Raw genomic sequence first — 10,617 nt, 5'->3', positions numbered from 1 at the left:
CATCAGAACGCTTGATTAAAAACCGACGGGCACACTTTGGCATGCCCCTTAAAATTTCTGCGGAATTTTCTAGTTATTTCATGGTCTCTTTAGCCTTTAATCTTTTCCAACATAAAACCCAAGTAAGGTGTCCAAAGTGCGGCCCGGGGGCCATTAGTGGCCTTCTGAAGGATTTTGGGAAGACGAAACATTTTTATGTTTTATGGGAACTTTTTTTTTTTTTTTCAAATATTAAGTACAAAAAAATACATTCTTATTTAGTAGCAAAGTTTTTCCATCAATCTTAATTTTGACAAACATTGCCCTAGTTTTCTTAAAAACAAATATTACTTCTCCAATCAAATAAGAAAACAATTGAACCCAAAAACAGAATATGTAAAATAATACATTTTACAGTGCTTTCAACATGGGGCTGAAAAATGTACGACAATATAAATGTTTCATATCAGTTGATGTTAATAATTACTGATACGTGTTCTTATTGTTTTAAATATCTGAAACTCTGCCAACAGGTGACCTTTCCTGTTTTACCAACAGTTTTCCATCCACGTTGTTGTTTTTTTAAAATTATTTTTAGGCAGTTAAAAGTGGCGGAACCTTAAAGCTGCAGCAGTTACTCAGCAGGTTGTTGCTAGGCAACCACAGAATGAGCGAGTTGCTAGGCAACCAAAGAACAAACGAGTTAGCTGATTCCACCAACATTTGTTTAGCTGAATAATAAATATTCTGTCTGATCACGTCTATTGCGATAGATATCGTTATTGATTTATTGTCCAGCCCTGTTTCAACTCAACGACTCAAAGGCACAAAGTTTGGGCGCCTCTGATGCAAGAGATTAGCAAAGCTTAGCATCTTCCACTCACACAGAGGGCTGAGCAGCTCTGAGCGCAGCTGGCTGTACTCCATCTCCAGGCCGTCGTAGCGCTCTTGTTGGGCCCCCAGCTTCTGCAGGGAGGACAGCTGGGCCACATAGCCACCCAGATAGATGTCCAACAGCGCCACCAGCTGCTCACAGAGGGCGCTGCGCAACTCTGAGTCGGCGTGAGGGTAGACGGAGTGCAGGATGATTTCGTGCTGGTGAGAAAGGACGGTGCGAACGCCTCCTACACCGCCTGAAGCTGGAGGGAACGGGGTGGGGGGGAAACTGTTCAATATTTAATTATTGTTTAACGTTAAAACAATACGTCGCTCTGGTATTTTACCCGTCCATGGAATATATTCCGGCTCTGCAGCTGCATTTTCTGAAGCTCTGTACATGGAGGCTTTCGTCTCTCTGTACTGACCTGCAGCCTGAAGCATGTCCTGCACACAGACCACAAGTTTTCTGATTTATATTTTTGCATAAAGAACAAATGTGTCAACGGTGCAATGATGTCGGGCATAAATATTAGCTACAAGCTGCAAATTTTCAGGCTCAAAGAACACAAAATAGCTCTATTTATGGAGTTTTGCTATGCAAAAAAACTCCATTAATATTTCCCACTTAGTCTAGAATTTGTTCAATTTGTTCACTTTTCATATATTTGCTCTACTTTTATAAAGGATTAAAAAAGTTATGGAGGAGGCGGCGTTTGGCGGTAAAGGCTTAACTGCGCATGGGAACTCAGAGCGGGCTTTAACCTTTGACCTTCGGTAATGGCGTTCGAGCTAAGAGGTCGAAATTTCACCCCTAAATTCTAATGAATATTTAACACTAGAACTTCAAGGCATTTTAAATATTCAAAAATAAATAAACAAGAGAAACAACAAATAAAATGAGATATCTGTAAACAAAATGGATCTTTAAAAAAACAGGAATATTTTGAGACCAAAGCACCAAACTGAAGTTTAATCATCCAGAAAGAGAGAAAAGAGAAAAACAATAAATCATGCAAATGGAAATTATTGATTTCATTTTTATTTCTCATGTGATTAATGGATTTATTACTCATTGTGACAGGCCCAGCTGTGAACTAGTGACACGTTTACCTTGAGTATGTTGTTAACTGTGAGCACAACGTCAGCCCACTGCTCCGAGTCGACCGGGTTCTCCTTCAGGATCCGCTCCTCCTCCTCCACCAGACAGTCGAACAACAAGGAGATCTGAGACACCTGCGGAAAAAACGCTACATCAGGGCTGTCCAACCTTTTAGCCGTGGGCCAAAACTATAGACTCAAAAGTAATGACGGGCCAAAAAAATAAACAAACCTAAAACAACCAAATAAAGTGGCCCAATATTTACTGTAGGTCCAAATCCTGAAAGGGATTTTTACAACCGCGTATCAGATGGAAAAAAGGAAAAAAATTTCCCCAAAAACTCAGAAATTTAGTGACTAGAATCAGAAATTTTCTGGAAAACTTGGAAATTTTGTTTTTGTAGAAAATTTCTGATATGGATCTGAAAATGAGATTTTTTTTCTACCAAATTTTCTTTCTGAGATTACTCTCAAAAGTTCTGAGTTTCTTGACAGATTTTTTTTTCTTCAACAAAAGTGCTAATGCGCCGTAGCAGATTTTGCATATTTGCTGTACTAACAGAAAGACTTTTAGTTTTCAGTTTCTTTTGGGCTTGACTGAATAAATTTTCAGTAATAATAACAGGATTTGGGTCACTTTGTTTCAAAACACTTGCTCTATTTAGCCAAATTTAGGAAAGAATAAAAGATAATTCTGGGTGTAGCAAAGTTGTTTTTTTAGTAAAACTCTTGGTTTCACTTTTTGTTAAAACTTGGTTATAAAAACACAAATACTTTGTGTCGTACTTTACATGTTTCTGTGTAAAAAGAAAATGATGTTGGTAACAATTTTTCCGCTGGTTACAAATTAAAACTCTCCATCTGCATCTACGGGACAAATTTTAATCATTTTTGAATTGCAGTCGGGGGCCACACAAAATCAGTCCAAGGGCCACAAACGGCCCCCGGGCCTCACTTTGGGCACCCCTGCGCTACATCGTTTACACATCATCCGGCTGCCAAACAGCAGCTCCTCAGACACACACCTCCCTGAAGAAGACGTCGGCCGCTGTGAGGCTGGGCGGCACGGTGGTGTTGCTCCGCTGCAAAGCGACGTTGATGGCCCGGTTCACCAGCTCGGCGTGTTTGTTGTGGTGGTTCTTCAGCACCATGGCCGCCTGCAGCTTCTCAGCGTGCTCGCACAACAGCAGGCGGGTTGCCATGGGAGATGACCTCACCGTCGCCTGGCTGAGCCGGTCCAGTAGCCCCACCTTATCCGGAGGTCAAAGGTGAGACGTGAAGAAACCCAACAAGGAAGAGGAGGAACGGCGTGAGGATACCTGGAGCAGGAAGTCCATGAAGCAACAGTGAGCCTTCATCTTGTCCTCCAGCTGGTGGAGGATGATGAGGGACGTGAGAGGAAAACCGGCACTCTCTGAAATAACCAAAGGAAAAATAAAACTCAAGTTATTATCTTTGGACCTAAAGAAGATCCATCTTAAGATTCAGTTATTAAAGCTGGAAACCAAAGATCAGGCCTGAAATCTGGGTGAAGGACCTGAACCTTCAGAGTCACATAAAGACAGTTACAAACTTGGCCTTCTATCACTTGAAGACTGTCTCTACAATTAGAGGACTAATGTCCCAACTAAATCTGGAGAAACTCATCTATGTGTTTATCTTTAGTCAGACTGATTTCTGCAGCAGCATCTTCACAGGTCTGCCTAAAAAATTCTAACAAACAGCTGCAGCTGATCCAGAACACTGCTGCTAAAACAAAATGCTTTTGTTAGTTTATAAATGCATTAAAAACCTTCCTGACTATTTGGGTCTTCTGGTTCTGGTCTACTCCATCTATGTTTCCATTGACCATATAATTGACTTCATGGAAATGCAGCAATTTTGAGAAAAACTTTGGATAAAAAGTTTTAGTGTTTTTTTGTTATTGTTTTTTTGGGGCTGTATTGAAATTACTGTATTTTGTAAAACTACAATAGAAAAATTTTTTTGTATCCCACGAGTCGTGATAATCAGCTGGAAGTTACTACTGGAGGAAATGACAAAAAAGACAACAGGAAGTAGTTGGAGGATGATGGCACTGGAAGTTTCTTAATGACTTATTACACAAACAAACTAATTCACTTGTGATTTTTCTTGCGTTTCTTATTTGATGGAAACACTGCAATTGAGAAATTGTGTGTTTTTGACATTAACAAAATATTGACAAAAGTTTTGATTCACCAGAATCAGACCCAAACATGGAGAAGCACAACTCACTTTTTATCCTCCTCTAATCTGGAACAAACTTCCAGAAAACTACAAAACTGCTGAAACACTGAGTATCTTTAAATCAAGGCTAAAAACCCAGCTGATTAGAGCTGCCTTTGATTAGCAGTACATGCAACACTGATCAACATATTTGATGTAGTTGCTGAATGAATTTGGTGATGGTGTTTCACTAAATGTAATGTGTAGTGCTTGTTTAATAATTGGGACCGTATGAAGTTTTTAAGATGTAAAGCACGCCTCACCGCCGAGGACAGACTCGGCCCAGCGAGGGTCTGACGCCGGGTAATCGTCCACCAGTTCCAGGTTGATCTGAACCACAACGCCGTCCAGCTCAGCTCCTTCCTCTCCATCAGCGTCGGCAGGAAACAGGTCGTCTGTGACCGTCTGAGCGCCAACCAGGTCATTACTGAGCAAGAAGGAAAACACAGGAATCACAGTAATACTCAATTATAACTGCAGTTTTTTTATTTTAAAGCAGGTCCATGTTGATGTTGATTACTGCAGTGAATACCAAAATCTAAAGAAATTAGCTGAAGAATACTAACAAGGGCTTGGTCAATTTAAAATATTTGTATAAAATAAACTTCTGTGTTTAAATGAAAAATATTCAGAATGTATAATTTTTTAAAATTCAATTAATTGGATGCACAAAATAAAGAAAAGTTCACCTTTTTCCTCACTGTCTGAAGTTAAATCAGTTAAAATGATCAACATTATTTCTTATTTGCTAAATGTCACAATATTGCAAGAACTAATTTGTCACAAGTGAAGTTTCATTTTGTCAGTCTATACTAGATGCATGAAAAGGTAAGAAATGGTTGTTTTGTAGCGACATACCGGCAGAACTGGAGGAACGCAGCCTTCAGCAGTTTGGTTTTGTCTTCCTGAGCAATGGGCTCTGATCTGGTTGGTGTTTCCATGGCAGAAATCTGGAAAAACAAAAAATATCAAGAAAGTGATTAAATGATTCAATGCAAATTCTTTGCTTCAGGTTTAACTGCTTCTAATCAGTGTTTCACATCTCAAACTGTGAGTTAGAAGGTTTGTTTGGTGGCTCACAGAACCTGAACACATTTGTGCATAAATAAATCAGAATTATTATTTCTTTCATTATTGTGAATTTTAGCAAGTAGAAATAATTTTGGTAATTCCAGCTGACCTAAAATAAGACAGGGAAAAGGCGGAGGAGATAAATCTTTTTACAGATTATTTATCTCATGTTCAGTCCTGTCATAATAAGAAAGAAATCAATTAATCAAATGATTAAATTAAAACTAACTCAATTATTTCCATTTGCATAATTAATTGTTTTTCTCTGTTCTACCAAAAACTAGATAATAAAAGTCTTCAGTCTGGTGGTTTGGTCTCAACTAGCTGCTTATTTTGAAGGACAATTTTTTTTACAGGTACTACATAAGTCATGTTATTTGTCGTTTCTGTTGTTTTGTTCATTTTGGATATTTAAAATGTCTTCCAGTTCCAGTGTTAAATGTTTATTAGAATTTAAAGTTTATTGATCTTTGACAATGTGTCCTTCCATTGTTAAGCCATTATTACCATTATATAATTTGAATATGGTCTCAAAACAACAATATTATCGTTTATCGCAATAACTTTTGGGACAATTTATCGTCCAGCAAAATTTGTTGTTGTAGTGGTTATGTTATACTATCATGTCATGGTGATAGTTTTAAACTAGTAAAAAAATATTTTTATAAAAGTTACAGAGTTACATACTACGGCTTTAAGCCAAGTACAAAACATCCAGAAGAATAAAATAGCATGCTGCAACTGAATTAGACGCGTCCTTCCTTGGTGTAAACCTTCAGAGGTATCAATCATCGGATTGCGTTTTGGTCGTTTTACCTCGGGCGCTGCAGCCAGCGAGGAGCACAGTGAGTCCTCCATGGTCTCTGGCAGGATGGAGGCGCTCTCTCTGGCCACCACAGCTACCAGTCCACTGTTCTGGGAGAAAAACACCGGCAGGTTGGAGCAGCAGCCTCCTCCACGTATGCCATCACCTGAACAGACACACACATTTGTTTGCTTACACTTAAACCCCACAGTGATGCCTTTCCCTACACTCGTCACATCACTTGTCTTTTCCAGTAGCCATTGTATGGCTCATACAGCGCTAAAACCGGCTGACCAAATGAGCTGGACCAAAATGAGCTGGAGCTCAGCTTAGGTTGCTAGGCAACGGGCTGAGCTTGGCTTAGGTAACGGTGCAGTGCATGTTGAATGTGACTTAATAATGAGTTTTATCAAATGGCTCATTTTCCACAAAAAACATTAACATATTTCCAGAAAATGTCTAGGTGCATTTTCTTAAGCACTTGGGCGTTTATTTTTAGAAGCAACAAAAACCCAAATAGAAAAACAAAAACATGCTAACCGCAAATTTTCCATAACAGTTCCCCTGTAAGTCTCTTTTATGTTACCTTGTTGGAGGTGAGAAACAACACAAACTCAAATCCTGATCAAAGCAAGTATGTTTTTAACAACTTCGCTTTATCTGAACATTTATATCTGTACTTCTGTCTGTATGCTAATGGGAGTGATAATTACAAAGAAATGTTAAAAAAATAAATATTTTATATAATACTCTGCAGAGTAGATAATTTAATATTTTAATAATGTCATAAAACCCAAAACAAAGCAAAAATATCATCAATATTCTTTCCTTCTAGAATTTAACATTTTTCAGCTGGATGATTTTTTTTTAATAAGTTTATATAAGAGGGGAAAGAAATGAGTGTTACCTGGTGAATTGAAGCTAATTTTCTCATCTGGTAGCGCCGCCCTGCTGGTGCCCGTTGAGCAGGCCGACACCATCTCCTTGTTGTACAGGACAGCGGTAGTACCAGGTGGATCGGGCAGCACAAAGCGTGTGGCCTGCAGCTCGTCCTCGCTCTGATGGAACCAAAAATGGAGTCAAGAATAAACGGAACGCCTTTAAACGTAAACTATTATTTCAAAATGTGTTTTACCCCGTTATAAAGACCTCATCCAGAGAGAATAAAACCCAGGCTGGGCAATAAGGCATTTCATATCAGTCTTTAGATAATTATTAATTACTATTTTGTTTTAAATACCTGAATATTGCTAAACTGGTGGTGTAATCTTTCCTGTTTTATCCACAGTTTTCACTCCACATGGTTGTTGTTTTTTTAGGCAGTTATGAGTCACAGTGGCCAAACCTGAAACTTCTGCTGTGCCAGTTACTTGTTGCTAAGTAACCAAAGAGTGAGCAAGTTACTCGTTGCTAGGTAACCAAAGAGTGAGTTAGCTGATTCCACCAACTGACTTTATTTCAAACAAATAACATTACAGAGAAGGTCTTTTAACACAAATCCACAATAAAAATAAAAAATAACCAGACATTGACAATATTGGTGTCAAGGTCTTGCAATCTACAAAGTATAATAAATAAAATAACAAGCAAAAGTTAGATAAATTTATACATACATGGGTAAAGTAAAATAAGGTGTACCTTTTAGTCTACACAAAAACTATTTTAACAAAGTGTCAAAAACACATTCAAATACGTATAATAAAACTTATCAGCAAGATATAGAAGCTAGTTTTAAGTAAATAATTCCTTGATATTGATGAAAAATTATCTGTTCAATTGGCAGATTATTTCACTTATAACATGGGGAAATTATCTTGTTATAAGTAAATTTATTTGCCAGTTGAACTAGTACTTTTTCACAAATATTAAATAATTTGTTTAACTTAAAACAAGCTCTTATATCTTGATGCAAAGATACTTGTAAGTTAGTTTTGTCTTGTCTTATTTGTCTTATCAATCAAATGTAATAAGATATTTTCACAAGAATGAGATTTGGTGATTTTGCAGTGAATAAGGTTGAGAAATGTGTATTTTTAGATATTTTATGATACATTTGTATCTGCTTGTAATGTTTTCCATCTTTTTTTAGGCTTTTCTCTTTTATTACTATAAAAGTCTCGGAATATTAACATCAGAGTGGAAGATTATCATTTTATAATGATTTTCTGGAATATAAAAACTAAGTTTTTGAAGCATGCCGGAGCTGGATGGGCACTGACCTGGAATGGACAGCTGTACTTGGTCACTTCCACGGTGAACTGGTCGGAGATTGTGTCTCCGGTCTCCTGCAGGGTGATCAGGCAGAAATAAGCCAGGCAGGGCGAATCTGATGGATGCCAGGCTGCAGCCAAAACCACAAGGCCGAGTCTGGAGGCACACACAACAGAGTCTGGGATTTAGACATCATATGGTGGGCACAGAGATCAAATTACTCCTGCTCTTTCTGAAACTACAGAAAGGCATCACAACATGGCTCCTCTATAAACCCTTTAAAAACATTTTGATCCGTTTCAATGAGAAGCAGCTCGTGCAATGAGCTTAGCTGATGCTCAGCTCCAAAAGGTGTTTGCCAATTGCTGCTGGCTAGTCTGAAGGAGCTGAATGGGGGAGTCGCAGAAGCTTGGAAATTATATTTACAAAAAAATCTGCTAAAATCTGCTTTTAAAATGAATTAAATTCAGTATTCACTGAATAGGAAACAGACATTAATGCTCTAAGAAACATATTAATGCTGAATTTCTGAATCACACAACATGCTTTCTTGACTTTATAATAACCAGGTTAACACTTATTTATTCTTTCCCTTCATATTTCCTCTCTTATCTAGTTTGCAAGAAACTCTTGCATTAAGGTGATTGTGTCAGTGTGTACTGCTCTGGTTTTGCTCTTTAGCTGCAGTTTAATCAACATAAATCACAATAAAGTTGGACTGAAATGATTTCTTATCATCAGTGTGACGTTTTTCATTCACTTTCAGACAGAAAGACAAAACCACTCACTGGCTCGACTTCATATCCAGGTATGTGACGTTCGCTCCCTCCTTCAGCTCCTCATAGTTGCTCTCTGACCCCTGGAGGAAAAAGTTCAGTCTCATTTTCTGGAAAATCAATGTTTGCTTTAATCATGCAGATTCCTATAATATAACAGAAGTATTTAGCAGTTTTATTAAAGCCTTAGTATTGAGTAAGGCTGGGCGATAAATCTATATTATTAATTACATTTTTGGCCTTTGAAAATTAAATTTTTAGAAAATCGAGATTATTTTTCACCAGTTCAGTCTTTGAGTTTCCATATTTCAGAGAGATGTCAGCCGCCATCTTGATTTACAATTTCTATCTATTTATACTTTGAATATTAGGGCTAGGCTAGGATTTTATTCTTTGAAATGATGAGAATAAATTCATAAAAGAATGAAGAAGAAATATTACAATAACTCTGGACATGGGAAATAACCAAAATGCATAATATTGAGAATCTTCTGAAGTTAAACTAAGATAAAGAAATACTTAATCATTTGACACCTCTGCAATCACATTATTATCGGTAGCAGGACTTTGAAATTATTTAGCAACAACTGAGTCTATTTTGAAAAACAAAAAACCAAAAAAACTGATCTGGTCATGTCAGATCTTGATAAATCTACGATTTTTTTTCTTTAAAACAACTTTTCTCTTAATTTTAAGACATTCTTCTGGTAAAATTGCATTTTTATTCTGCTAATATTATGATTATATTCAGCTGCCATGGACCATAAATCTGGAACAAACTTTCAGAAAACTGAAAAACGGCTGAAACACTGAGTTCCTTTAAATCAAGACTAAAAACCATCTGTTCAGAGTTTATTCTGAACCATAACATATGAAACACTGCCCAACATATTTGAAACTTGTCAAAATGTAATGGTTGTTTCTGGTTTTCTCAATTGTGAGTTGTAATACTCCATCCTACAACTCACAGAAGGGTTGACTAAAATTAAAGCCAATTTTGAAAATATATTTATTGTCTTTTCTTTTTAGAAAAGAATACAAAAGACAGCCGTAGTTTCTACGGTCCCAGTTGGATTCCTGACCCCAGCAGTAGTTTGAATCTGCTTTCAGCCGTCTCACTGTGACACATGCTGCCTTCTTACTGACCCAGATCGAATCCACGATGCTCTCAGTCAGAGCTTTCCTGGTGTCCCAGCTGAAGAAATGGTGCTCTGCGCTGTCGTCCACTTCCCATTTGCTCACAGTGGAACTGGTCAGCGAGTACAAGCAGCTGGTTCCCTCCACCCACAGGACACTGTGGAGCTGCAGAGACATGTAGAGGATGATCAGGTCAACTACTGATGCTGAACAGGTTTTTGGGAGTTTTCAAGGTTTTTCCAGACCCAGAGTATTTGTCTGCATTTGCAACAACATTTTGAAACTTCACTTTTTGAAACTTCACTTTAGACTTCATTAACACAGCAGGTATTGATGCTCAATTCAGATTTTTTGCTGAAATCTGATTGTGTGTGTGTGTGTGTGTGTGTGTGTGTGTGTGTGTGTGTGTGTGTG

The 10,617-nt window shown here is 37.7% G+C and overlaps 1 protein-coding gene across 1 annotated transcript in view; it reads right to left on the bottom strand.

Annotated features, from left to right (window-relative positions):
• Positions 1 to 774: 774 nt before the first annotated feature.
• The window catches only part of nup133 (nucleoporin 133), a 21,072-nt gene continuing 11,229 nt past the window's right edge, over positions 775 to 10,617 (bottom strand). The window contains exons 6-17 of the mRNA XM_015023411.1: positions 10,213 to 10,368; positions 9,079 to 9,149; positions 8,299 to 8,446; positions 6,987 to 7,137; positions 6,091 to 6,245; positions 5,062 to 5,153; positions 4,467 to 4,630; positions 3,276 to 3,370; positions 2,982 to 3,206; positions 1,969 to 2,091; positions 1,203 to 1,302; positions 775 to 1,118 (exon numbers count right to left, since the gene is read on the bottom strand). Of these exons, the coding sequence (XP_014878897.1) occupies positions 790 to 1,118; positions 1,203 to 1,302; positions 1,969 to 2,091; positions 2,982 to 3,206; positions 3,276 to 3,370; positions 4,467 to 4,630; positions 5,062 to 5,153; positions 6,091 to 6,245; positions 6,987 to 7,137; positions 8,299 to 8,446; positions 9,079 to 9,149; positions 10,213 to 10,368 (1,809 nt within the window). The 3' untranslated portion in view covers positions 775 to 789. The remainder of the gene's footprint in view (positions 1,119 to 1,202; positions 1,303 to 1,968; positions 2,092 to 2,981; positions 3,207 to 3,275; positions 3,371 to 4,466; positions 4,631 to 5,061; positions 5,154 to 6,090; positions 6,246 to 6,986; positions 7,138 to 8,298; positions 8,447 to 9,078; positions 9,150 to 10,212; positions 10,369 to 10,617) is intronic.

The sequence above is a fragment of the Poecilia latipinna genome, unplaced genomic scaffold (genome assembly GCF_001443285.1).
Source record: "Poecilia latipinna isolate Pla-1442-1.1 unplaced genomic scaffold, P_latipinna-1.0 Scaffold3302, whole genome shotgun sequence".
Taxonomy (NCBI): Eukaryota; Metazoa; Chordata; class Actinopteri; order Cyprinodontiformes; family Poeciliidae; genus Poecilia; species Poecilia latipinna.
Note: the sequence above shows the minus strand (reverse complement) of the source record. Positions and strands in the feature narration are given on the sequence as shown.